The sequence below is a fragment of the Marmota flaviventris genome, chromosome 8 (assembly GCF_047511675.1).
Source record: "Marmota flaviventris isolate mMarFla1 chromosome 8, mMarFla1.hap1, whole genome shotgun sequence".
Classification (NCBI taxonomy): Eukaryota; Metazoa; Chordata; class Mammalia; order Rodentia; family Sciuridae; genus Marmota; species Marmota flaviventris.
The window spans coordinates 134,663,088-134,691,071 of NC_092505.1; the positions used below are offsets into that span (position 1 = coordinate 134,663,088).

At 40.6% G+C, this 27,984-nt stretch overlaps 1 protein-coding gene and 1 non-coding gene across 4 annotated transcripts; both read left to right on the plus strand.

Annotated features, from left to right (window-relative positions):
* Positions 1-962: 962 nt before the first annotated feature.
* On the plus strand, positions 963-27,693 carry Slc25a20 (solute carrier family 25 member 20). 3 transcript variants are annotated; one of them, XM_027933959.2, is made up of 10 exons: positions 1,081-1,170; positions 6,706-6,825; positions 9,505-9,597; positions 13,991-14,118; positions 17,566-17,656; positions 24,102-24,219; positions 25,046-25,118; positions 25,493-25,602; positions 26,315-26,439; positions 26,859-27,693. In XM_027933959.2, exons 3-10 carry the CDS (start codon positions 9,550-9,552, stop codon positions 26,919-26,921), a joined length of 756 nt encoding a protein of 251 aa, XP_027789760.1. In that variant the 5' UTR covers positions 1,081-1,170; positions 6,706-6,825; positions 9,505-9,549; the 3' UTR covers positions 26,922-27,693. The 3 variants fall into 3 exon arrangements, with proteins under 3 accessions (XP_027789759.1, XP_027789760.1, XP_027789761.1); XM_027933958.2 differs by lacking the exon at positions 6,706-6,825 and having other exon boundaries at positions 963-1,170; XM_027933960.2 differs by lacking the exons at positions 1,081-1,170; positions 6,706-6,825 and adding an exon at positions 6,835-6,923.
* Positions 7,818-7,891, plus strand: Trnav-cac (transfer RNA valine (anticodon CAC)). The gene has a single exon. It is a non-coding gene; the product is annotated as a tRNA-Val (tRNA).
* Positions 27,694-27,984: the final 291 nt, after the last annotated feature.

Genomic DNA, 27,984 nt, shown 5'->3' on the forward strand with positions numbered 1-27,984 from the left:
GTATCACTCCCTAACCTCCCTGTCACATATGTCATCTTCTATTCATTTACAATTCCTTTAGGTTTTCCTTTACAATATATCCAGAATCTAAAAACTTCTTACCATGGCATCTCCTCTGCTATGTCCTGTCCAAGTCAATATTTCTGGCCATGGCTTTAAGCCTCCTCAAATCTCTCTTGTTTCTTCCTTGTTCCTTACAATCTATATTCACCAATAGTTAGAGTGAATCTGTTAGCTCAGAGTCAGATCTGCTCAGAACCTTGCAACAACTCCCATTTCCTTCGGAAAAGAGGCTGATGCCCTCACAGTGAAGCATCAAGTCTTGATGTGCTTCTTTTTACTTCTATCCTCAATAGTTCCTCCTCTCCTCCTCTGTGATTCCTCATACAGGCCAAGCACAAACCACCTCTGGCTTTTGCATTTTCTTTTTCCCCTGCCTGTAAAGTCTCTGTTCCTCTACCCTGTATCTATGCATAGGACTCACTTCCCCTACTTTCTCAGATCTTGGATACAGTCACCTTAAAGAGATCCTCCCTTACTCAACCAGTTAAAATTGCAAATTACTTGTTTCACACAACTCTTCCCGGTTTTTTTTCTCTAGAGCGGCTTTTACCGTCTGATACACTACGCATTTTTCATTTGTCTTTGTTAGGATGTGTAAACTCTACAGGGCAGAAATACGTTTACTGCGCTTCCAGGACCTGGAAGAGTGCCGGGCACGACAGCAGGGTGCAAGAGACCTTTGTGTAGTGAGTAAACGAATGTGAGTCCAAAAGCCCTGCGAAATAAACACTTAACCCCTAGGAGGAATAACCACAACAAATATTACTCCTACCGCGCGAAGGTCAGTCACACCCAAGCCACGCCCGTTAAGGCGGGGCCGCAGCCGGAAGCAGCATCTTGACGGAAGCTCCGCTAGTCCAACTGGGCCCTCCTCCTGACCTGCCCCGGCTCATGCCCCGCCTAATCTAAAGTAGGTGAAAGGTCTGCGGCACTGGTGCTGCAGCTAGGGCGCCAGAGCAAGACTGCCAGGAACTGACAGGCAGACTGACGGACGGACTGACCATGGCAGACGAGCCAAAGACTATCAGCCCGCTCAAGAACTTTGTGGCTGGCGGCTTTGGCGGCGTGTGTCTGGTGTTCGTGGGGCATCCTCTGGACACCGTCAAGGTGAGGGGAGGTTGGGGCGCGGGCTTGGGGAGGAGGCCTGAAGAGGGCTCAGAAAGTGTTCTTGGCGAAGCTCTGCCCCTGGATAGAAGTGGGGGCCCATATGAGCTTCCGAGAAAGGTCTAGAGACTCCCTTTCAGGAGTGGGCGGAAGCTGTACCTAGCGCCCCAAAGAGCCAGACTGCGCAAAATGAGCAGCCTTGAACTGCTTTTTCAGGAGCTCTTATTTAAAGGTCTCTGTCCCGCAGTCTTCTGACCCCGGGCCACTGCTTCTTGGATGGAAAAGAGAAAGCGGCTTTCTAAAGCCCTGGTTTTATCATCAAGGTTGAAACAGGTCCCTTGTAAAGCCCGTCCCAGGAGGACAACTAAAGACAGTGGTATGGTCATTCTGGAGATGTCATTTGACACACTACCCTGGGACCAGAGTGCTTCATCTCTATTTCTTTTGCATCTTTCCCTGCTCAACAAGGCATTTTCACTCTGTGACCCACAGTAGCCTCCATACTATACTGTGTAGAGATTCCCCTGTGGGAAATAATGAGATCCTCAATGGCTAAGCCCTTTCCAAGGAAAACAGATGTCCAGCTTTACCAAGGGCCAAGCTAATCCATAGGCTAATGCTCAAAACTCCCTCGTGAAAAGACTGGGGGTACCTCAGTAGTAGAGCCTTCATGAATAAGGCCCTGGGTTCAATTCCTAGAACTGTGAAAAAACAAACAAAAGTTCTCCAGTGAGGAAACCATGGTCAAAGTCTCCATGAGAGAGGAGACTTATCCTTTCCTCTGTCTTTTTTACATCACTTCTCAACTCTTCCCCTTGCAACACTTTAAGCAAGTCCTTGCTGGAGACCAAAGTCCACGTCCTGTGACTTTGCATTTGAAACTTTATCCTAGTTTTCTAACTTTATTTCTTAGACACAGACTTGAAGGAAAATGACAGGTCATGGCCAGGGTGGACCTGTGGGCAGCAGACAGGTGTCTTATAGAAACCTACATGTGTGGGGTTTGTTAGGATGTTGGATCCAGTTTCTTTCTCCTTCCTTCCTTTCAGTAGTCTTGGCAATAGGTTGTATGATGTCTTTCAAGAGGGAAACTGCCCTGAGGTAGAGCTTGTACTGGGGTCATTCTATGACCAGGTTTAAAGCAGCTGGGCTGGTTAGGGCATTGTGCAACATGAAATCATATGTTTATTCAGCACATGGTAAATACAGTGTGTGTTGGTGCTTCTCAGACAATGGTATATAGGGCCTTAAAAAATAAAAGGCCCTTGGGCTGGGGCTGTAGCTCAGTGGTGGGTGGAGCACTTGCCTACCATGTGTGAGGCCCTGGGTTCAATTCTCAGCACCACTTATAAATAAAGTAAAATAAAGGTCCATTGACAACTAAAAAAAATTTAAAAAAAATAAAAGACCCTTATTTACTGCCTTATGTATATATTGTTTCTATCTCCCTATCCTCTTGTTCTTGATATTACTCCCAGGAAGGGCCCAGTGACCTCTGTACTGAATTGTAAGTGACTGAAAATACTCCTTGGCATTTTGACATTCAGAAAGTCTCTTTTTCATTAAATCAAATCCACAAATTGCTGACTGTTCTCCTTTTGGCTTCAGAAAGTTAAATTGGCCCAACTAAAACCTAACCTTGAAGTACTTTCAGGGGTTCAAGGCAACTGACCTGTGGCCCATATATCCTAATAAGCCAAGAACTGCAATACCACAGAGATGGGACCTGGGAAAATTCTTTTTTTTTTTTTTTTAATTTTTTATTGTTGGTTGTTCAAAACATTACAAATTTCTTGACATATCATATTCCACACTTTGATTCAAGTGGGTCTGGGAAAATTCTTAAGGCAGATATTGAAGAGCTGACTGAATTCTGACTGAAAGAGTAGAGAGACCCAGACAATTTGGCATGGGAAGGTATCTTACTCCATTTTATGCTACTGTAGCAGAATCTCTGAGACTAGGTAATTTATAAAGAATAGAGATTTATTTCTTATAGTTTCAGAGCTAGGAGGTTCAAGATCCAGGGGCCCACATCTAGCCAGGGTCTTTGTACTGTGTCTTCCCATGGCAGAAGGTGGAAGGGCAAGAGCGCAAGAGATTGAACTCAAGCCTTGAGCCTTTCTGTAGTTGGCATTAATCCATTTATGAGGGTGAAGCCTTCATGATCTAAACACCTCCTATATGGTTTATATGCCTTTGGATTAAGTTTCTAAGATATGTTTTTGGCAAGAGTGAAGGCAAATGTGGGCTTGAAGTAGGGTGTCAGAATGTAAAATAACACCAACTGAGGACTTTAAAATTCTCACTGGTTGGGATGGCTGGTGTCATAATGACAGGTATAAGGTTTATTAAAAAAAAAAAAAAATCAGGCGCAGTGATGCATACTTGTAATCCCGACAGCTCAGAAGGCTGAGACAGGAGTATCTCAAGTTCAAAGCTAGCCTCAGCAAAAGTGAGGTGCCAAGCTACTCACTGAGACCCTGTCTCTAAATAAAATAGGGCTAAGGATGTGGCTCAGTGGTCGAGTACCATTGAGTTCAATCCCCAGTACCCCCCCCAAAAAAAAAAATCACAAAAGACTATCAATCAGAAATCCTGTTTTTTAAAAAAATTGAACTCAAAACTTTTTGCATGCTAAGCAAGCACTGGCTCAAGTCAGTTTTTGATCCACTTGGCTCACCTTGGAAGTTATAGCTGACCATGAAGAATCTGAAAGCCAATATAAGAGATTCTGGATAAAAAATAATGGTAGCCTCTGTACATTTCTACTGTTCTATACCATAAACCCAGACTTGCATGTTACCTTTATTACCTAGAGAATGACTTCTGTATACTGTGGCCTGGAAGGCCCTAACAAATGTATCAGTGAAAGATTCTAAAGAAATAAAGGGGGCTGGAGTTGTAGGTCAGTGGGAAAGCACTTGCCTAGCATGTGTGAAGCACTAGATTTGATTCTCAGCACCACATATAAATAAATAAAGTAAGGTCTATTAAAACTAAAAAAAAAAAAAATATTTAAAAGAAAGAAAGAAAAAAGGAATAGCCAGGTTTGGTAGCACACACATATAATCCCAGAGATTTGGTAGGCTGAGACTAGAGGATGGCAAGTTTGAGACCAACATGTTAAAAAGGATGTTTTAGAAAGGTTAGTATGGTGGTATGCTTAAGAAGGATTTAAGCGGAATAGTGAGCAGGAAAAAAACTACAGAAGTAACTGGGTGCATCAGTTATTTATTGAACTATAACAATTTAACCCAAAACTTAGTGGGTTAAAACAATAATTACTCATCAACTCTCACAATCTTTGTGAGTCAGATTTTTAGGGAGCACCTTGGGTAGATTGGTCTGGCTTAGGGTTTTGTGTTTTTTTTTTAGTTGTAGATGGACACAATATCTTTTATTTATTTTTATGTGGCTCTGAGGATCGAATCCAGTGCCTCACAGGTGCAAGGCAGGTGCTCTACCACTGAGCTACAGCCCCAGCCCTGGTTTAGGGTCTTTTTTGAGGCTGTAATCAAGAAGTTGGCTGGCATCCATAGCATATAAAGAACTCAATAATGAAAAGATAAATAATCAAATTAAAAATGGGTGAAAGATCTAGACATTTCTCCTAAGAAGATGAACCAATGACCCATGAACACATGAAAAGATGTTCAACATCATTATGCATCATGGAAATGCAGTGAGAAGCCAGATGTGGTGGTCCAAGCCTGTAATCCCAGCTACTTAAGAGGCTGACACAAGAGGATAGCAAGTTGAGGCTAGCCTGGGCAACTTAGTAAGATCCTGTCTCAAAATAAAAAAATAAAAAGGACTGCAGATATAATTTAGTCATAGAGCATTTGCCTAACATGTGTGAAACCTGGGGATTCAAGCCTTAAAACTGAAAAAACAACAAAATACCCAGCAATAATCACAATGAGATACCCCACCCACTATATACCTCACCAACTACGATGGCTATAGTTATAATTTTAAAAATAATAAAGTGTTGATGAAGTTGTAGAGAAATTGGAACCCTTGTAAGCTGCTGGTGGGGATATAAAATGATGAGGCTATTAGGGAAAACAATCTGATGGACCCTCAAATGCTTATAAAGAGGAACTGGGTATGTAGCTCAGTGGTAGAACATGAACTCCACATACCCCCAGGTCCTGGATTCAATCCTCATCATGCATGCACACACACACACACACACAAAAGTTAAATAGCATTAACATATGATCCAAAATTCTAATTATAGATGAATATCTGAATACCTGTGATGGTTAATTTTGTGTGTCAAATTTACTGAATCTGGGGCTAGGGATGTGGCTCAAGCGGTAGCGCACTCGCCTGGCATGCGTGCGGCCGGGTTCGATCCTCAGCACCACATACAAACAAAGATGTGTCCACGGAAAACTAAAAAATAAATATTAAAAAAATTCTCTCTCTCTCTTTAAAAAAAAATTTACTGAATCTTATTGTACCTAGATATTTGATCAGACATTATTCTGGGTGTGAGGGTGTTTTTGGACATTAACATTTGAATAGTAGAGTGAATAAAGCAGATCTGCACTCCCTAATGTAGGTGGACCTTGTCCAATCAGGTGAAGGCCTGAATAGAAAAGTCTGTTAAAGGAAGCTGCTCCTGTATGCCTGCTTGAACTGAGACATCAGACTTTTCCTGCCTGCAGACTCATACTGAAATATTGGATCTTCTTGGGTCTCTAGCTTGATGATGGCAGATCTTGGAACTTCCCAGCCTCCATACTGGCATGATCCAATTCCTTATAATAAATCTCTTGAGTTATATATCTCCTATTTGTTCAGTTTCTCTAGATAACACTGACCAATATAGTACCCAAGAGAATTGAAAACATATCCATATAAAAACATCCATATAGATACATGAATATCTATAACAGCATTACTGGCACACACATTTATAATTCCAATATTAGAAAGCTGAGGCAGGGTGATCCCTTGAGCCCAGGAGTTCAACAATAGGAGACACGCATTCTCAAAAAAAAAAAAAAAAAAAAAAAAGGTAAAAACACAATTGTTTATCAACTGATAAATGGATATACAAAATGTGATATACAATAGGATATTATTTGCCAATAAAAAAGAATCAGGCGGGAGATTTGAATGGAAGGCGACACTAGCTCCTCCTTGGCACGCTGCCCATGCGCTGTCGCCTCCTCTGTCGCTCAGTAGACAGCCAGCCTTTAACTCCCAAACCTTGGGACGCTCCGGGCCGATGAGGCGCCCCGCCCCCTCACCAGCCCCCGCTGCAGCGAGCCTCCTTGGGTTCTTCCTCGGTCAATATAGTCGGTGAGAATTGGCTGGATTAATGAGCAAAAAGCTGCAGAAGAACACAGACCTCTTAATAAGAAACTACCCCTACAGCCGCCTGGCAATAGAAATATGTATGAAATTCACACGTGGTGAGTACTCCAGATGGCAAGTCCAAGTCCTGTTAGCCCTTAAAGAGGCGGCAGAAGCAGTTTTAGTTCACCTCTTTGAGTTCATCCTCCTCTCCTCTTCCCCAAGGAGGTGCAGCTGGCCAGGAGGATCTGCAGCATTGAAGAAGGACTTTGCTGAACTCCTGCAGCTTTGGCTCTGGATGTTACTGGACTCTCTGGAGCTACACCTAGACGAGTGGTGTCTGAGGTCCTGCCTGGATTTTGCTCTCTCTGAGCAGTGTGTGCCTGTTGCCCTTTAAATTTTCTTTATGAAGGAGAAGACTGCCTGTTTTCTCTGTAGCAGAGGTATTATAGGAGACATTTAACACAGTTTCAAAGACCTGAAAAGACTTAGTTGGTATGTTACTCATATGATTCTTAAAGGATTTTGAAGACATCAATCTGCTATGTTATAGAAAAAGGATATTTATTATTTTAGATCTTTCTGTACTATATGCATTTTTTTTAAAGAGAGAGAGAGTAGAGAGAATTTTAATATTTATTTTTCAGTTTTTGGCGGACACAACATCGTTGTTTGTATGTGGTGCTAAAGATCGAGCCTGGGCTGCACGCATGCCAGGCAAGCGCGCTACCGCTTGAGCCACATCCCCAGCCCCTGCATTTTTTTTTACCATATGTATATTTGTACTTTTATTGAAAATGTAATGGAAAAGAGCACTTCCATTTGTTGCATGAAAGGTTCCAACTCTCCTCACGTACAAATATCTGCCTTCCAGATTAATATCATTAGTGCCTTCAACAATGTGTTGCTTTTAAAAATTAAATTGGGAGTTGAAATACAAATAATTTTTTTGTTTGGTTTGGTTTTGGTGTTAGGGATCAAATCTAGAACCTTGTACATGCTAAGCATACACTCTACTCCCAGCCTGAAATTTCTCTGATTCCTCCTAGCAAATTCCAATCAAAATAATTCAGAAATTCTATCTTATAGAATTTAGCATTTTATTCTTAGTTATAAATTATAGATATATCCATTCAAGATTTTATTTTATTTTTTAAAATATTTATTTTTTAGTTATAGGTGGACACAGTATCTTTATTTTATTTGTATGTAGTGCTGGGGATAGAACCCAGTGCCTCGTGCATGGTAGGTGAGTACTCTACCTCTGAGCCACAGTCAAGATTTTATTTTATTCTAATTAAAATTTTTTTTTTTTTTTTTTTTTTTTTTTTAGGGGCTGGGGATGTAGCTCAGTTGGTAGAGTGCTTGCCTCACATGCACAAGGCCCTGGGTTCAATCCCCAGCACCACAAAAAAAAAAAAAAAAAAAAAAAAATTTTTTTTTAGTACTCGGGTTTGAACCCAGGGGCACTTGACCACTGAGTTACATCACCAGCCCTTTTTATTTTTTATTTTGAGATAGGCTCTCACTAAATTGCTGAGGTTGGCCTTGAACTTGTGATCCTCCTGCCTCAGCCTTCCAAGTGTCTGGAATTATAGGCGTGTGCTGACAAGGTACCCATCATCAAGCCTGGATTTTTTTTTTTTTAATATTTATTATTTATTATTTATTTTTTTAGTTTCGGCGGACACAACATCTTTGTTTGTATGTGGTGCTGAGGATCGAACCCGGGTCACACGCATGCCAGGCGAGCGCGCTACCGCTTGAGCCACATCCCCAGCCCTAAGCCTGGATTTTTTTTAATAAATATTTTTTAGTTGTAGTTGGACACAATACCTTTATTTTATTTATTTTTATGTGGTGTGAGGATCGAACCCAGGACCTCACACGTGCTAGGCAAGCACTCTACCACTGAGCCACAACCCCAGCCCCATCAATCAAAGATTTTAAAGAGTTATTTCAATGTTTTTACAATTTTTACAATGTTTCTTCTTTGTGGAGAAATAATAAAAATAATTCTTTAATGAAAAAGTTAAAATGAAGTTATTGTTTTAGCACACAAAGATTATACCATATTTTTGTATATTAAGTTCCTCAGTTGCACACCATTTGCAAATAGCCACAATGAAAACAAGATAATCAAGGGATGTGGTTTTGCCTCTGGAGTAGAAAGGAATGGATAAAAAAAAACCCTGTCCTTCTGTTACTAATGCAATTTAAGAGCTTTCCAGAGAAATGGGAAATGCCACCCAAAGATCTGAGAAACTGTGAGTGATGAAAATGAGTAGTGAGTGCAGATTACTAATAATGAGGTGTTGGTCAGCTAAATTCAGAGACAGACCAAAGGGAAGCACCGAATTTTACTTTCAATAAATTTTAGCCCTTTGTAAAAACTTCTTCTCATTTGACATCAAGTATATTTATGCAGACATTTGAATAAAGCTTATCTATCCATGAATATATTTAGTGTTCTTGTCAGAGTATCATTGATTAGAAGATTACAGATTTTCTCTAGTTTTTTTTTTAACATTTATTTTTTAGTTGTAGTTGGACACAATACCTTTGTTTTATTTATTTATTTTTATGTGGTGGGGAAGATCGAACCCAGGGCCTCTCACACAGTAGGTGAGCGTTCTACCACTGAACCACTACCCCAGCCCTCTAGTTTTCTTTGACACTTCTTTGCTCTTGAAATTGTACTTAGTGGTATTTCACTACAATACATAAACATCATACTCAAATGCCAGGCAGGACTTGTGCTTTCTGCATCACATAGTATTTGTATAATAACATGAGAATAAGTAATTTACATCATGATGTTACATAATGTTACAATTTACTGTAAAAAAAAGAAATGAAATACTAATGAAATAAAAGAGATGTCCCAATTTATAGGTTAAGGGAATGCTAAAGACATGTACAGAGGTGCAAATTTCCCTGTTCAGTTTGATAGACAGTGGGGCCATTGCCACAGACAGATAGATATGATTCTGGAGGGTAATTTATTTTAACTTCTGGTTTCAGGTCCGACTGCAGACACAGCCACCAAGTTTGCCTGGGCAGCCACCTATGTACTCTGGGACCATTGACTGCTTCCGGAAGACTCTTATTAGAGAGGTATGATATCTGGTGCTGGCCATTCCTCTTACTCATAGGAACACATTCAAGGAATTGTTTTGTTAACCCCTCCCCAGGTGATAGGACAGCTTTGATTGTGCTGGAGATCTGTTCCACATGCTAGGATATAGGTATTCTATTATTATCTGTTCTGTAGTCATTGGTAATTTCAGCTACTGTTCTATACAGATGAGTGAAGTCAATAAAATGTTTCTGTTTTGTAAGGCACCATTGAGAACTAGGAATAACTGAAGATATGAAATGGATGGAAATCACATTTGAGTCAATCAGTTTGACAGGGCTCCATATCAGAAGTGCATGTGAAGTACAGAGGAAAAGTCAGCCCATCTTTGAAACATAGAGATAAACAGAGTTTCCATAACCCTAGACAGAGACATTTGATTGGTTTGGAATTATTTGATTATATACCACAGAGCCACAACCCCAGCCGAGAATTCTTATTTTTTATTGAAGTGATAAAGGCCCTTAATTCTTTATTGAAAGGCTTATAACCAAGTAACAGAGTGGTCTTTATCTCTTCTCATTCTCCAGAGGTAGCTACTTTTAGTTCTTTCAGTTATTTATGTTGTTTTTACCTATTTATAATACACATTCACTACTGTATTTTATTTACCTTTACATATCTATCTATATCTATATCTATATTTATCTATATATAAATTTTTTAAACTGGGGATTGAACCCAGGGGTGCTTAACCACAGAGCCACATTGCCAGCCCTTTTATTTTTTATTTTAAGACAGGGTCTTGCTAAGTTGCTTAGGACCTTGCTAAGCAAGCCTTGTTAAGCTGGCCTGAAATTTTCTTTTTCTTTTTTTCTTTCTGGGTTTATGTTTGTTTGTTTGTTTTGGGGGAGATTGAACACAAATGTGCTTAACCATTCAGCCATACCCCTGGCCCTTTTTATTTTGTATTTTAAGACAGGGTCTCACTAAGTTGTTGAGGGCCTTGTTAAATTGCTGAGCCTGGCTTCAAATATACAATCCTCCTACCTCAGTCTCCCAGTTGCTGGGATTATAGCCATGTGCCATCATGCCTGGCTGGCCTTGAACTTTGAAGTCTCCTGCTTTAGCCTCCTGAGTTGCTGAGCTTATAGGTGTGTGCCACCATGTCCTGCTTTTTTATACATTTTGAATGTATTTTAGCTACCTATTAGTGTTAGATTATATTATTATTTTTTTAATTTATTTTTCAGTTTTAGGTGGACATAATATCTTTATTTTACATTTATGTGGTGCTGAGGTTCAAACCCAGGGCCCCATGCATGCTAGGCTAGCACTCTACCACTGAGCCACAATCCCAGCCTAGAGTTAGATTATTTTAATTCTTATACTTTCTATCCCTTCTTTCTGCCCCCTTGCCCATCCATATAATTTTATCACATTTTGTCTTTTATTTCAATCTGCTTTTTTGTTCTTGTTGCTGGGGATTGAACCCAGTGCTTCAGGAATACTAAGATGATTAGTATTTTCTATCACTGATTCATGATTCACAAATCACTATTTTCATTATTATAGTTTTATTTTTAAAATTTTTTTTGTAGTTATAGCTGGAGAGCATGTGTTTATTTTATTTATTTTTATGTGGTGCTAAGGATCGAACCCAGTGCCTCACATGTGCTAGGCAAGCACTTTGCCACTGAGCTACAGCCCCAGCCCTTCATGATTTAGTTTTATACATTTTTTTCTTTTAATCAAGTAATGTTCTATGGTATGGATGAAGACATCCCTTGTACAACTTTTTGTTTCCCATGGGATTGGATTAGTAATTCTGTGTCAATTTCCTTTGCTTCTTGTTCTTTTTAATTTTTTAATTGACACAGCAAAATTGTATCTATTTATGGGGTACCATATGAAATTTTTTTTTCTTCTTCTTCTTTTTTTTTTTTTTTGGTGGGGTTCTTTTTTGTCTTTTCTTTTTTGGAACTGGGAATCAAACCCAGGGCTTCACATATGCATGGTAAGTGCTTTGCCGCTGATCTACATCCCAGTCCCCATGTGAAATTTTGATACATGTATACATTGCATAATGTTCAAATCACAGTGAGTATCTATTTCCCCTCAAATATTAATCATTTTTTGAATTGCTTGTCTTTTGTCATTCTGTATCCTAAATGCTCCATCCTGGAGTCTTCCATTCTTCTACTCCTGTGTGAACTGGCTGCTTCTCAGGTCTACCATACCTAGTGACATTCTATAAATCTACTTCAACTCCCTTGGACTGGATCCTTAGTCTCCCAAATCCCAGGTGTTCTTCTTCCTGGGTTTATTATCTTGTTAGGTTGTGATAGCTAATTTTCTGCCTAATTAATTAATGATGATTTTTTTCCCTTTTTTTTTTTTGTACTGGGGATTGAACTCAAGGGTACTCAACCACTGAACCACATCCCCAGCCCTATTTTGTATTTTATTTAGGATCTCACTAAGTTGCTTAGTGCCTTGCTTTTGCTGAGGCTGGCTTTGAATTCTTTTTTTTATATATATATATTTTTAGTTGTCAATGAATCTTTATTTATTTATATGTGGTGCTGAGAATCGAACCCTGTGCCTCACACATGCCAGGCAAGTGTTCTACCACTGAACCACGTTCCCAGCCCTGGCTTTGAACTCTTGATCCTCCTGTTTCAGCCTCCTGAGAGGCTGGGATTATAGGTGTATGTCACCATGCCCGGCTGTCTAATCATTTATTTATGTATTTATTTATTTATTTTAAAATATTTTTTTAGTGTAGTTGGACACAATGCCTTTATTTTATTTATTTTTATGTGGTGCTGAGGATCGAATCCAGCACCTTGCTTGTGCTAGATGAGCACTCTATTGCTGAGCCACAACCCCAGCCCCTGTCTAATTATTTATTGCCTACTACATAGTTACTTTCATTACCACACTGTACTCATGAAAATTGATGTGCAGTCTGGACAAAAATCACATCTTTTATTTTTTATTTTTTTAAAGAGAGAGAGAGAATTTTTAATATCCATTTTTTAGTTTTCAGTGGACACAACATCTCTGTTTGCATGTGGTGCTGAGGATCGAACCGGGCCGCACGCACGCATGCCAGGCGAGCACGCTACCGCTTGAGCCACATCCCCAGCGCCCCCCAAAAAATCACATCTTAATACTCAGAAAATACAGAGAACTGAAGTGTAGCTCATTATTGGAATGTGTGTTTTGTATGTATGAGGTAGTAGGTTTAATCCCTAGTACCACCAAACATCAAAACTACCTTGGAAAATACAAAAATTTCTTTCTTTTTTATTTTTCTTTTGCCACCAGGGAATGAACCCAGGGGTACTTTGCCACTAAGCTATATCATCAGGCCTTTTCATTCATTTTTAATTTTGAGTCAGTTTTGGTAAGTAATTGAGGGTCTTGCTAAATTGTTGAAGCTGGCCTCAAACTTTCTATCTTCCTGCCTCAGCCTTCTGAGGTGCTGAGATTACAGGTGTGTACAACTACATCTGGCACAAAAATTTCTTAATCACTTGTAATATCATCCCCAAGGAAATCAGATAACATTGTACTTCCTATTTTGTAGCTCACCCCCCCCCCCCCGCTTAATAAAAGCCTTTCATATCACAATGTGATTTTATGGCTGCGTGATAGTTCATTTATGGTATTCTTATTTGGCAGCTGTTAAGTTTTTTCCAAAAATTTCTTTCTTTCTTTCCTTTTTTTTTTTTTGGTACTAGGGATTGAACTCAGAGGCCATCAACCACTGAGCCATATTCCAAGCCCTTTTTTGTGTTTTATTTAGAGACAGGGTCTCACTGAGTTGCTTAGTGCCTCACTGTTGCTGAAGCTGGCTTTGAACTCAGGATCCTCCTGCCTCTGCCTCCTGAGCCGCTGGGATTACAGGCATGGGCCACTGCACCCAATTGATGTCATTCTTTTCACATCTGAGTTTTTTTCTTTGTTTCTTGTTTTGCAGTTTTGGGGATTGAACTCAGAGATACTGTACCATTGAGACACATCCTCAGCCATTTTATTTTCAATTTTGACATAGGGTCTTGCTAAATTGCCAAGACTGGCCTGAATTTTTAATCATTCTGCCTCAGCCTCCTGAGAGTCACTGGGATTACAGGCATGTGTCTGTAGTACTTCTTTAAAGCAAATTCTAGAGGGAGAATTTCTGGGTAAAAGGGTATGCTATGTTACTAATTGCCAGATTGCCTTCTAGAATGGAAACTATTTCTGGCTTCTGCAGTGTAAAGAAGAATTATTTCTGATACATGTGTGTATTTTCTTCCTTTTAAAAGTTCTTCTTTATAGAAGATAAGGAAGCCACAGGTTAGAGGTCACAGCTTTCCTGTTTTAGTGATATAAAAAGTAGAGGTATCTGTAAACAATTTCTGCTTCTGTGATTCCTTACAGGGCATTACGGGGCTATACCGGGGCATGGCTGCCCCTATCATCGGGGTCACCCCTATGTTTGCTGTATGCTTCTTTGGGTTTGGTTTGGGGAAGAAACTACAACAGAAGTCACCAGAGGATGTACTCAGGTGAGTACTCACAGGCCTAGTACACTTGATGCTATTCTGCTTGGTGGTTTGACATGAGGTAAAGGAAAGTTTCTTGACGAATGGGCAGTGGCTGTCTAATGGTCTCTCAGGACTGACTCCTAAGAGTTCCTAAAGGGAAAAGGAAGAAAAAATCCCTTCCCTACCAGATTGTCATGTCTTATATGAGGTAATATGGATTACTGGGGATCTTAGTGAAAACAACTATACATGCAATTGGGAGGTCTGAATGCTAAAATATGTGTAAAATGCTGTGAGAAGAACCTGGTATGGTTGTAACTACAGCAGCAAGCCTTGCTTTCTGTCACTTGGTTGAAGAACTTTTGTTTTATTTCATTTTTATAATGCAATTATAATATGATTGTGATTACAAATAATTTCTTATGAAAGTGAAATAAGTTAAGTGTATTTTTTAATAGTACTAGGAATTGAACCCGAGGATTCTCTACCACTGAGCTATATCCTTAGCCATTTTTATTTTATTATTTTGAAATAGTATCTTGCTAAGTTGCTTAGGCTGGCCTCAAAATTATAATCTTCGTCCTTCAGCCTCCTGAATTGCTGGGTTTATAGGTATGCCCAGCAGGCCTAGTGTAAAGTATATTCAAAGAAAATCCACTAAACCAGAGTGGTACTGCATGCCTTTTATCCCAATGAATCAGAGACTGAGGCAATAGCATCACAAGCTCAAGGTTTACTGGAGCAACTTAGTAAGGCCTTGACTTGTTAAATAAAATTGAAAAGGGCTGGGGATGTTATTCAGCGATAGAGTGCTTGTCCAGCATGTATGAGGCCCTAGGTTTAATACCCAGTACTACAAAAAAACAAAAACAAACTTTATGAAGTTGAATTGAGTCATAAAGAGGCAGCAGAATCAGAATAATAGCTCAAAAATTTAAAATCTTCTAATGAAAACAGATGGGTGTCTCAAGATGCAAGGGAATTCTGAGTGGAAACTTGGGTTGATAATGTCCACGTAATCTGAGGCATGCGGGTGACAACCTCTGGGAGGACTGCAGCCAGTACAGGAACCACTGAGGCTGGATAGGCTTGGCATCTATGAGCTCAAGGGAGGAATCCCTATGTGCCATGTGGTTGATTCTGTCACCATTTCAGGTCATGGTGGGCTGAGTGACTGGCTAGTATATAGATACTGGTTCTTGTAACAGGAAACTATTTCTGGTGTTCATGTGATCCTCGGAATGTGCCATGCTTCTATAAATAACCACAATGGCTACCAAATGTGAGGGGTTATTTTGAAGCTGTTTGACTATTGGTAGTCCAAGTGTTTCATGGACACATGTTCAATCTGAACACCTGGTCTTCTAGCATATGTACCTATTCACAAGCTGTACCAGGACCATGCCTATGGGCTGTATTCCTGTACATCAGCTGTCAGAGAAATAACCTGTGCCTGAACAAACCTGAAGACACTCAAGACATCACCTGCATAATCCTGTCAGCCCTGCTGTATTCACCTTTTTTCCAGTGGTATTTGGGGATGATGCAGAAAGGAGTGTTACCAGAGCCTTGGGGTAGAAGCTCAGAAAGGCCCAGTACTCATAGTTCCCTCCCTGGGATGGGAGTAGGGAGTGAATGACCGAATAGGCCAGGTGATCATAGTGTCCACAAGGTGCCCTGTGCACATAAAGAGATCCCATCCAGGGCAAAGTCAAGTCCTCTGTCCCAGGATATAAGGTGTGTCCAGCCTAGGGTTGGGCATTCTGAAAAGAATGGAGCACGTTGGTCTTAAAGAGGAAATTTAGTTGCTGAGAGGACTCCTCTAAGGACAACAGTGTAAACCAGAATTTTTTGTTTTGTTTAGTTTCATGGATTGAACCCAGGGGCATTTAACCACTGAGCAATGCCTCCAGTCCTTTTTATTTTTTTATTTTGAGATAGGGTTTCGCTAAGTTGTTTAGGGGCTCCCTAAGTTGCGAAGGCTGGCTTTGAGCTTATTATTCTCCTGCCTCAGCCTGCCAAGTCATTGGGATTTCAGGAAAATGCCACTGTGCCTGGCTAAAGTACAACTTTGGAACTGGCTATGAATGAAAGCAAGTCTCTTGTCTGTTCAATAGTCAGCCTATATGCTTACCTAGTATGTCTGAGGTAGACATGTGAGTCCTGCCTGGAATGAGTTCTTGGAAAAACAGGGCTGTGGAAGCTAAGCTGGACCTGTACATAAAGGGAAGAATCTATAGTAGATCTCTCCCAACTGCCATTTGACATTTGTTCCCTAGGCCTTGGGTTTCTTTGGGTGGGACTGGCCTGAAGGCTCAGTTATGAGACTCTTGGGGTCAGCAGGATCTTGGGGCTCAGGCCTATGTGAAGTTTTTCAGCAATATTTGTTAAGTTGTGGAGACTATTGAAATGCTGAATGTGGTTTTGTGCCCCTTTGTCTCTAGACCACGGTGGTATTGCTATTCCCAAAGAGAAAAGAAGGTGCTAGAAGTGGCATAGACAGCTATAGTGATAGACAGTTGGAGCTTCAGGTCCTCCTCATACTCAATGTGGTGATTTTGTGGGAGCCAGAGTGAGAACCCATACCTCTGGCCCCCAGGGAACCATTCCTCACACAGGTGCTACAGGAGCCATTATCCTAATTTAGTACCATCCCTAACTTAGTCTTAATTGGCCTCTTACCATACATTCGTTGTAACTGGCCTGCCCACCGCTCAGCCTGTAGAGGTGGCCACAGACATTCATTCTTCTTGGCTTTGAAGTGGTCCTGCTTGAGTCTTGGCTTAGAGCATTCTCAGGCCCTTGGTGGTCTAGGGGAAATAAGATTGGAGGGGAACAGGGGTCTCCTGAGGTCCAGATTTTGGGTTAAAGCCTTTTCCTGCCAATAGCCCAGCATTTTATAAATGGGGAATCCAGGCTCTGAGAGGCCTGGGAACCTGTTCCATAGTCACTATGGTAGTTCCAGAGGTGGAAACCATGTCATAGTATAAAGTTTTTTCCATAAATGAGGGATTCTGACTATACATTTTGTGTGAGTGGGCCTCGTGACCAGGCTCCCATTGTTATTGCTGCTGAGATCCTTGATCTGATCTTTTTGATAACAGAATATTCTTTGGAAATTGGCTCTGTTTTTGGTCCTGGGGATTGAACCCAGGGGCACTTAACCACTGAGTCACATCTCCAGTCCTTTTTATTTTTTATTTTGAAACAGGGTCTTGCTAAGTTGTGGAAGCTGACTTTGAACTTGGGGCCTTCCTGTCTCAGCCTCCTGAGTCACTGGGATTACAGGCATATGCCTCTGGGCCTAGTAGAACTTAGATTTTATGTGAAATATGATTTATTTGTGGCTGTGCTTCTTTCCAGTACAAGTTCTTATCTTTTTCTTACAAAACATCCTCTTTGCTGGGATTGCTTTGTCTTTGGTGGTTAATCACAGGTGCTCATTTCTGGTTTTTATTTTCAATGCAGCTACCCTCAATTATTTGCAGCTGGGATGTTATCTGGTGTGTTCACTACAGGAATTATGACCCCTGGAGAACGGATCAAGTGCTTATTACAGGTAAGGGTGTGATATGTGGGGAGGCAGCTAGCTTTCTCCATTTAGTGTACAATTTTGTGTGCGTGTTTATATCCTTTTACCCTTTGAAAAGGCTTTAGGTAGTGGGCTGAGGTTGTGGCTCAGCGGTAGAGCACTTGCCTCGCATGTGTGAGGCCCTGGATTCAATCCTTAGCACCACATAAAAATAAATAAATAAAATAAATATGTTGTGTCCAACTACAATTTAAAAATAAATATTAAAAAAAAAAGAAAAGGCTTTAGGTGGGTGTGTAAGACAATTTTAGAGCCGGGTACAGTGGTGCATGTCTGTCATCCCAGCCCCAGGGAGGTCAAGGCAGGAGGATTGTGAGTTCAAAGCCAGCCCCAGAAACAGCAAGACACTAAGCAACTTAGTGAGACCCTGTCTCTAAATAAAATACAAAATAGGGCTGGGGATGTGGTTCTGTGGTTGAGTGCCCCTGAATTCAATTCCTGGTACCAAAAAACAAACAAACAAAAAAACCAAAAAACAAAACAAATTTCAGTGTTTACAGGAAAATGAAAGCAATTTTAATAGAATTGAGAACCAGGGCACTACATGAAACTAAAAAAATGTCATACTGGGGCTGGGATTGTGGCTCAGTAGCAGAGAGCTTGCCTCACATGTGTGAGGCACTGGGTTCGATCCTCAGCACCACGTAAAAATAAATAAATAAAAGTATTGTGTCCATCTACAACTAAAAAAAAATGTCATATTCATGACACATCACCCCAGACCTACCCACTTTTATTAGCAGCCATTTTAGGAACTCTAAAAGGTGAGTAATGCTTCATCAGAAGTAGAAGGGAAGCTGCTCCTGCTTGAGATGTTGTGTGTCTCTGTAAACTTCCCAGAAGCCCAGTACCTTTAGTGTGTATTCCATTCTATAATTTTGTAATTTCAAGAATGTTTAAATGGAATGATAAGTATGTACTTTTCAGAACCACATTTTCAACTCAGTATAATTTTCTGGATATTTGTTCAGATTGCTGTGTATATGAATAGTTCATTCATTTTTATTGCTTCGTTGTAGTTATAGGATAGGTGGATCACACTTTAGCCATTTTTCCATAGAAGGACATCTATGTTATTTCTAGTCTGGGGCCATTTTGAAAAAAATTGGTATAACATTTATATATAGATATTTTGTGAGAAAATAACTATTTCTTTGAGATAAATGCTTTGGAGTACAATTGCTTGGTTGCATAGTAGTTTTATCTTTAGGTTCTTTTTCTTTCTTTTTTTTTAGTTGTAGATAGACATAATACCTTTATTTTATTTATTTATTTTTATGTGGTGCTAAGGATCGAACCCAGTGCCTCATATGTGCTAGGTGAGCGCTCTATACCACTGAGCCACAACCTTAGCCCCTTCCCAGCCCTTTTTATTAAAAAATAAAATGTCTTGAGACAGGGTCTTGCTAAATTGCTTTTGTTGTTGTTGTTTACTTGCATTTTGGATTGCTATGTCTTCTTAGTGGACTAATCTTTTCACCATTATATAATGTCCCTCTTATTATCATTATATAATGCCTCATATTTTGATTACCACATTATTTACTTCCTGGTATTTCAAGTTTACTTCATTAATTGTTTACTTTTGTTCAGAGAATTTCCTTTTGCCATTCCTTCTTTCTTTTTAAAAAAATATTTTATTTTTTAGTTGTGGATGGACACAATATCTTTATTTTATTTTATTTTTTATATGGTGGTGAGGATCAAACCCAGGGCCTTGCATGTGCTAGGCGAGCGATCTACGGCTGAGCCACAACCCTAGCCCTTCTTTTGCCATTATTTCAAATGTTCTTAGTTTTCTTTCATCTGAGAATGATTGATTTTTCTATTTATTTGTGAAGGATATTTCACTGGATATAGGATACTGGGTTGACAATTCTTTTTAAAAAATTTTATTTTTTAGTTATGAGTGGATATAATACCTTTATTTATTTATTTTATTTTTTATTTTTATGGGGTGCTGAGGATCGAACCCAGTGCCTAATGCATGCTAGGTAAGCGCTCTACTTCTGAGCCACAACCCCGGCCCCGACAATTCTTTTTTTTTTTTAAAGAGAGAGAAAGAGAGAATTTTTTAATATTTAGTTTTCGGTGGACACGCCATTTTTATTTTAGTTTTTTATGTGGTGCTGAGGATCGAACCCAGCACCCTGTGCATGCCAGGCGAGCACGCTACCGCTTGAGCCACATCCCCAGTCCGACAATCCTTTTTTTTTTAAACACTTGAAAAATACTGTGCCATTTTCTTGAGACAGAGTCCCGCTAAATTGCTTTTTTGTTGTTGTTGTTGTTGTTTATATGCATTTTGGATTGCTGTGTGTACTGGCTATTTTTTTTAATCCAATATTGGGGAGTGAACTCAGGGATGCTTTACAACTGAGCTATATCCCATTCCTTTCTTTTTTTATTTTTAGAAAGGGTATCACTAAGTTGCTGAAGGTGGCCTTCACTTTACAATCCTCTTGCATCCTCTTGCCTCAGCCTCCCAAGTGGTGGAGATTCTAAGCCTCTGCTATCACTTGGCCACTTCCTTCTTATCTCCCTTTCTTCTGTCATTCAAATTGCTATTTTCCTATAGGAAAGGTGATTTTTATCCACTGCACCCCAGCTACTTTTAAGAGTTTTTTCTTTGTCTTCAGTTTTCAGAAGTTAAGTTGTGATGTTTCTTGACATAGATTTCTTTCTTTTTTTTTTTTTTTTTTACATAGATTTCTTTAGTTTTATTTGTTTGGTATTCATTGAACTTCTTAAACTTATAAGTTTATGTTTTGACAAATTTGGGAAGTTTCCAGCAGTTATTTCAGTTCTACCCTGTGAGAGGCCAGTTTGAATGATTCACATTCTCCGTCACTACATCTCATAGTGACCTGGATACTGCCCTCGTCCCGGAAGTTTGAGAACACGTCTTCAGACATTGGCATGTCGCGCCATGGATTTAGCTATGCTCACCTCTTCCTTTGTGATACTACTCCTTTGCCCTGTTTGGGATAGAAGGTTCCATGGAATCACTTTGTGTGTCCCCTTTTATTGCTCTGCCTTTGGGTGTGGCCTTCCTAGATGTCAGTCAACCTGCTGACAGCAGACATCAGGAAGCTAGACTCAACCCCCTGAAACCTGACCTCTTGCCTCATTTGAATAGCTTCTCCTCAATAAAAGGGTTCAGCATTCGCCTGCACTCTCTCTTTTTGCAGACCCTTAAGGTCAGAGGAGCTGTCACAGGACCCCAAAGAAAAACGTATCTCTGTCTCTTATGTGGTTATTTTGTACAGCCCAGTTCCTCTGGAGTGACTTGAGTGTTTTAGTCGTGAGGAACATGACACTACCCTTTTTTTAGTTCCATCCTGTTTTCTCTTCTTCTGAAACTCTGAAGATAGAAATGTTAGGTTTTATATTATAACTTCAGAGTTCCTTGAAGTTCTGTTCAGTTTATTTCATTCTGTTTTCTTTTCTGTTGTTTAGAATGACTAATTTCCATTGTTCTCTCTTCTCATTCACCAGTTTCCTCTGCTCTCTTTTTTCTACTCTGCCATTGAGTGAGCTATTCACAAAATTTTTATTTCACTGTATTTTTCAGCTTTAAAAGTTCCATTTGGTTCTTTCTTAAATCTTCTATTCCTCTTCTGAAACATATCTATTTCTTTGTTGTGGCTTTCTATTTTTCATCATTTCAAACATGTTCATAATTGCTTTTTAAAGGTTCTTTTGATCATGGCTGCCTTAAAATTGTTGTCAGACAATTCTAATAGCTTTGATATCTTAGTTGGCATCTATTGCTTTTCTTTTTTGGTTCAGTGTAAGATTTTCTGGTTTTGAGTGTGACAAGTGATTTTTCTTTTCTTTATTTTTGTTTGTAGTACTGGTGATTGAACCCAGGGGTGTTCTAGCACAGAGCTACATACCCAGTCCTTTTTATTTTTTATTTTGAAATAGTGCTACTAAGTTGCCCAGGCTGGCCTCAGAGTAGTGATCCTCCTGCCTCAGTCTTCCAAGTAATTTTTCTATTGATAGCTGGATATTTATGTATTATGTAGAAATTCTAGGAACTTTCTGTTTTAGCTGACTTTCTCTGTCAATACCCTAGCAGAGATGGGAAGGATGAAGCCTCATTATTGTTAGGTGGAGGCAGAAGCCTAGGCTTCCCATTTGCCTTGGGTTCTGTTGACATCTAGGGCATTTTTTTACTACTGGGTGTGGGAGTTCCAAAGTCTCTACTGATACTATGGGGTGGGAGAGTGATGGTTACCGGCTATCAGGGATGAAAGTCCTAGTTCCCTACTTGGTCTTTGCTGACTCTACCCAGTAGCATGTTGCATGCTTGCATGCTTCCTTACAACCTCATAAGAGTGGAAGTCTAGGCTTCCCACTTGTTTTTTTTGCTGATGTATGCAGGGGAGGCCAAGGTTTTTCTACGGTGTTTGGCTGGAGTAGAGAGCTTAATGTCTAAAAATTTTCTCTCTAGACTGTTCCTTTTTTGGCCCTTCATGGAGAAGGTCTTTGCAGCTTTGTTGTATCTTCTTTTTGGTTCGTGCCAGTTTCTGGGTTCCCAGTCCTTTCAGCTTCAAGTCTTGAGTTAGAAGAGACAAAAAGAAAACTCTGGAAATTCACCACTTTATTCCTGAAGTCTCAATGTCCCTTGTAGCTGGTCTGATATCTTTTCTCCAAACTTTCAGAGTCTTTTATGTTTGTTTAAAAATCAGCATCCATAGTTTTCTTGTTAGATTTAGCATCTTTTCAGAAGCGAAAATCTGGATATTGATTTTGTTCTAAGGAATATTTTTGTTCAGTAGCTTTGAACATCAATCTTTTCTCTTATGACTTTTTTTATTGTAATTTGACACAATACCTTTATTTTATTTGTTTATTTTTATGTGGTGCTGAGGATCAAACCCAGGGCCTCGCAGGTGCAAGGCGAACACTCTACCACTGAGCCATAACCCCAGCCCTCTCTTATGACTTTTTTCATTTCATTTATGCCTAAAGTCCTTTTCTACTTCTAGATCAGACATTGACCTATCTGTACCCTTCCCTACTCTGCTGAGCTACTACTTTGTCTCTTCCCTCTTCTTAAACCCCTACCCTCTAGTGTATGACCTGGTATTTTAATTGGGATTTTTTTGCTTCTGTGATCAAAAGACCTGATAAGAATAATATAGAGGAGGAAAAGTTTATTGGGGACTCATGGTTTCAGTGGTCTCAGTCCATAGATGGCTGAATCTGTTGCTCTGGGCCCAAGGTGAGGCACAACATGGTAGAAGGGTGTGGCAGAGGAAAGCAGTTCAGGTAAAGGCACCAGGAAGTAAAGAGAGCTGCATTCACCAGGGACAAAATATAAACCTTGAAGGCACACTTCCAGTGACCTACCTCTACCTCCTTCAGTCACACCTTCCCTGCCTGTAGTTACTACCCAATTAATCCCTATCAGTGGGTTAATCCAATGATTAGGTTAAGGTTCTCAGAACCAATCATTTCACCTCTGAAAAATTCTTGCATTGTTTAACACATGAGCTTTTGGGGACACCTCATATCTAAACCATAACACCTGGCTCCTGCTTAACTGAGAAATCTGAAACCATCAGGAGAGGACTTCATCAGATGCCTTCTATCAATCACCACCACCTGTCTGTGTGATGGTACATCCATACATGTCCTGATCGTTTTTACCAAGGATGACCTGTGCTTTTATTAGACCCCTGGCTCTCTGTGTATTGGATCTTATCCCTTCTTGTCCAGCCACAGGCATTGCTTTAATATTTCCTCTTTCTTTCTCCTTCAATATCAGTTTTTCACTCCCCACTGTGTCATTCTCATTAGTAATAAAAACATAAACATGCTTATGTTTTTGTTTTTTGTACCAGGGATTGAACCCAGAGATGCTCACTGGGCCACATCCCCAGCCCTTTTTATATTTTATTTAGAGACAGGGTCTCGCTAAGTTGCTTAGAGCTTCACTAAATTGCTGAGGCTGGCTTTGAACTCACAATCCTCCTGCCTCAGCCTCATGAGCTGCTGGGATTACAGGCATGCACCACCATGCTGGGCCATGCTTATGTTTTTTTTATCTTTTTGTGGTGCTGGGAATCAAACTTAGGGCTTCATTCATGCTAAGCAAATGGTCTACCCAACTCTGTCTTAGGATCTCATGAAGTTGCTGAGGCCCTTGCTAAATTGCTGAGTCTGGCCTGAACTTGCGATCCTCGTGCCTCCTGATTTGTTGGGATTCCATGTTTGTGCTACCATGCTGAGCTCAGCCCTTTATATTTATTTTTTTTGAGACATGGTCTTGCTAACCTACTATCCTACTGCCTCAGCCTCCTGAGTAGCTGGGATTATAGGCATGCACCATCATGCTCAGCTAGATCTGTTTGACTTTGATGTTGCTGTTTCTGACCTGATGACCTTCTCTCCCTCTCAGATTCAGGCTTCTTCAGGGGAAACCAAATATACTGGTACCTTGGACTGTGCAAAGAAGATATACCAGGAGTTTGGGATCCGAGGCATCTACAAAGGGACTGTGCTTACCCTCATGCGAGGTAACCTTTGAGGCCCTCATCTGAAGTCACCTGGGGAGGTCACCAGAGGAAGGTATACCACAAAAGGTCCTGAGAGGATTTCCATATTAGTGTTGGCATATGCCACAGCTCTGCCAAGACCATCAGTGTTTGACTTGGTTTTAGGCAGTCTCACCCTAGCTTATATGGACATAGAAGGTTGGAAGGACCTTCTATTCTTCTTGTGTGTCTTCAGGAGTGTAAATCATGACAGTGGTGGTTGAAAAGGATGGGCTAGTAGATGAAAATCCTGGCTGAAGGGATGAGTGATGAGAGTGACTTGGTGATTTCCTGGGATGTGTGTTTGTTTTCAGTGCTGGCGATAGAACCCAGGGCCTCGTGCATGGCTATACCCACCAGCTGTCTCCAAATTACCAGACTGGTTTTGAGAGGCAGGTTCTGCTGGGGTGGAATTAGAAAAAACAGAGATAATCCTACTCTTATCCTGAGATGGCAGCTTAAAGGAAAGCCAGATTTATTACCTGTGGTTACAATTACAACTTCTTAATACAACTTCTTAACATATCAGTGGTGTTTACAGCTCACATATGCTAGGCAAGCACACTACCACTGACAACTGCAGCCCTGGAGGGGATTTTAAAGATGAAATGTGTATTTATACTCACTTGTAGCAGTGCTTGGGCCAGAGCAACATCTGATAACTGCAAAGTGATTAACAAATATGATGTGGCTGCTGAGGAACTTCTCAGGAAATCTTGAATGTTCCAACATCAAGCTTGCCTCTTCTAAGTACAAGTAGTTTATGGAGGTTTTATAGACTAATTCACCTCTTTTTTGCTATTAACAGATGTTCCAGCCAGTGGAATGTATTTCATGACATATGAATGGCTGAAAAACATTTTGACTCCAGAGGGAAAGAGGTGAGAACATTAAATATTAGAAGCCACTTTCTCCATTCATGGATGGGTTGGCTACTTTTTCCATTCATGGATGGGTTGTCCTCTCCTGTGGGTAGTCTGAAAGAGCAAAAGTGACATTTTGTTCTTCCTGTATGTACCCTTTCCTGTCATGTCTGCTGAGGTCCAGCTAATCCTCTTACTTTGTGACTCACCAAGTGGAACAAGTATTTGAAATAGGCTGCCTCTAAGAAGTGGATGGAGAGTCTTGCCCTTGGACCTCATCTTCAGCCAGTTTTTCTCTCTCAGTAACTTCCTTGTCTGCAACAGGGGGGATGGTCTGAACACCACACTTTCACAGTCTTTGTCTGACTGGGGTTGTGGTGGTTGTTCTGCAGTGTCAGTGAACTCAGTGCACCTCGGATCCTGGTGGCTGGGGGCATTGCAGGGATCTTCAACTGGGCTGTAGCAATCCCCCCAGATGTGCTCAAGTCCCGCTTCCAGACTGGTGAGTGTGGTGGTTGTGGATAGTTAGCACTGGCTATCCCTGGTGTGCAAAACTCTTAAGACCCTGGGATACTTTTTCTTTCCATGTAAGCACCCAGTATCTGTCTGACTAACTTTCTACCTCACAGTCATTCATGTCCCAAGAACCTTAGATTCATTTTCTTGTCAGCCTAAACAAATAAATGATATAAGTCAAATCCAAGCCTGGTGTGGCAGCTACACTTGGGAGGTTAAGGCAAGACTGCAAGATCTAGGACAGCTTGGGTAATTTAGTGAGACACTGTCTCAAAATTTAAAAGGTGGGGGTGGTGCTAGGGATGTGGCTCAGTGGTAGAGTCCCCTTGGGTGCCCAGTACTGGAAAAAGTAAAGAAGTCAAATCCACTCTTCCTCCCCTGCATAACCAGAAAGCTTGCTTTTCTCTTTACTTTTTAAAATTTTCCTCTTGCTTCCTCCATTCCTCTTCTCCCCTTCTCCTCCTCTCCTTTCCTCCCCTTGCCCCTCCCCCATCTCTCTCCCTCTATTCATGCTAGGCTAGTCCCTAGCATGACTAGAACCCACTGAGTTTACCCCTATTCCTTTTTCATTCTTCACCCCTCTTGATTCTGGCCCTGACTTTACAGGAAGACTTAACTCTTAGATTGTTCCCATGAGGGTTGCCAGAGTAAGGTCAGGAAGCTTCCTGAAGCCTTAAAAATTGGGTTCTACCCCACAGCACCTCCAGGAAAATATCCTAATGGTTTCAGAGATGTACTGAGAGAGCTGATCCGGGATGAAGGAATCACATCCTTGTATAAAGGGTTCAATGCAGTGATGATCCGAGCCTTCCCAGCCAATGCAGTGAGTAGCTGTCAGGGGTTGTAATTTTCCTTCTGGAATCAGAGCAGGGTACACATGGGCTGGCTTTTGCTTGCTCCTGGGATTGCATTAGAGACTCAGTTTTCCCCCTAGTCCATCTTTAGCCACAGTCTCCTTTATTTGCCCATTTTCCTAAAGCTGTCAGAAGGATCTGCCTTTAAGGTCTCTGGGGTAAGGGGATTTTATATCCTGATCTGGTCATCAGAAGTGGGCAATTGTAGGACCTGTTTTCTTCTCCTTTTAGGAATGAAAGTATAGCTTGCTTCCTTGATTTGGGATGGAAGTGGGGTTAGGGAGGGGTTCTGGTCTTAACAGGGCCAGCCAAGCATGGTGCTATGGGTGGTATCTCTGAATAGTCATACTCTTGTTGGCTTTTTTCTTTCTCTCAACCCCCTTCTTAGGCTTGTTTCCTTGGCTTTGAAGTTGCCATGAAGTTCCTTAATTGGGTGGCCCCCAACTTGTGAGGCTGAAGACTGTTCAAGACTTCTCGATGCTGCAAAGTGTTGTTGAGGAGAAGCAGAGGGCAGGACTAGGCAGTCCTGAAGGGTGATGGGAGGGGAATGGTGGGATCAGACCTCTGTGCATGGAGTTGGTGAAACTATTGCCTTAATGACGTCCTCTACCCTGTATAACTTGAGTGCCATTTTGAAACTTGAATTCACTCTTGTCAATTTAGGGGATCTCAAGAGAATATGGAGATGAAATAAGTAGCTTCTAGAACAGATACCACTGTGGCCAGAGTGCTACATTGTGTTGACTGCTAGCCCTACTATACCCAAAATGTTCCTTGATAAAGAGGTAATCTCAGCCTCTCATTGGCAGCACAAAATATGTGGATTTTCAGCTAGCTAATCAGTTGATTGATCTTCAATCCCTAGCCAGGAAAACCCAACTGATGTCCAGGGTGCCATCTAATCCTGGGATGCGCATAAAGATGTGGACTTATTTAAAGACCATATCAGTCTATAAAAGTGGACTGGGTGGATATACCTAGGAACAGATAACCTGTTAACCATTGGACTTTTTGTTTAACGCAAGAAAAATACACAAAAATAAAGCTAGAGTAGCCTAATTTCCCAGAGGAGGTGAAGAATTTTCCCTCCTACCCAGTGAGGACAGTACCAACATACAGGGATAAGTGTGAAAGCCCAAGATATATGAAGGCTCTTTTTTCAACTTTTTTCTCATGAAAGTACCCAATTTTATAGGAAACAATAAATATTGTTTCTAATTTTTGCACTGTGTGATATTTTTTCTTGCAATTCTGTGATATTTCAGCTGGCAATCTGTGTCCATGATGGAAGTCATTAGGAATCTAGTATCATTCCCTGGGAGCCTTAGGCAAGGCCTCTAGCAGGTGAAGGAGGAAGTTGCCCAGATTCTCTGATTGCCCTAGGTATTCAAGGAAGGGTGGAGAGAACAGGGTGACTTGATCAGTAACTTCAAGGAAGGAGGCTTTATTCCTGGGAAGATATTTTCTATATGACCAGATAGGAATTAAGATCAAATAGAAAATATAGTTTTTTA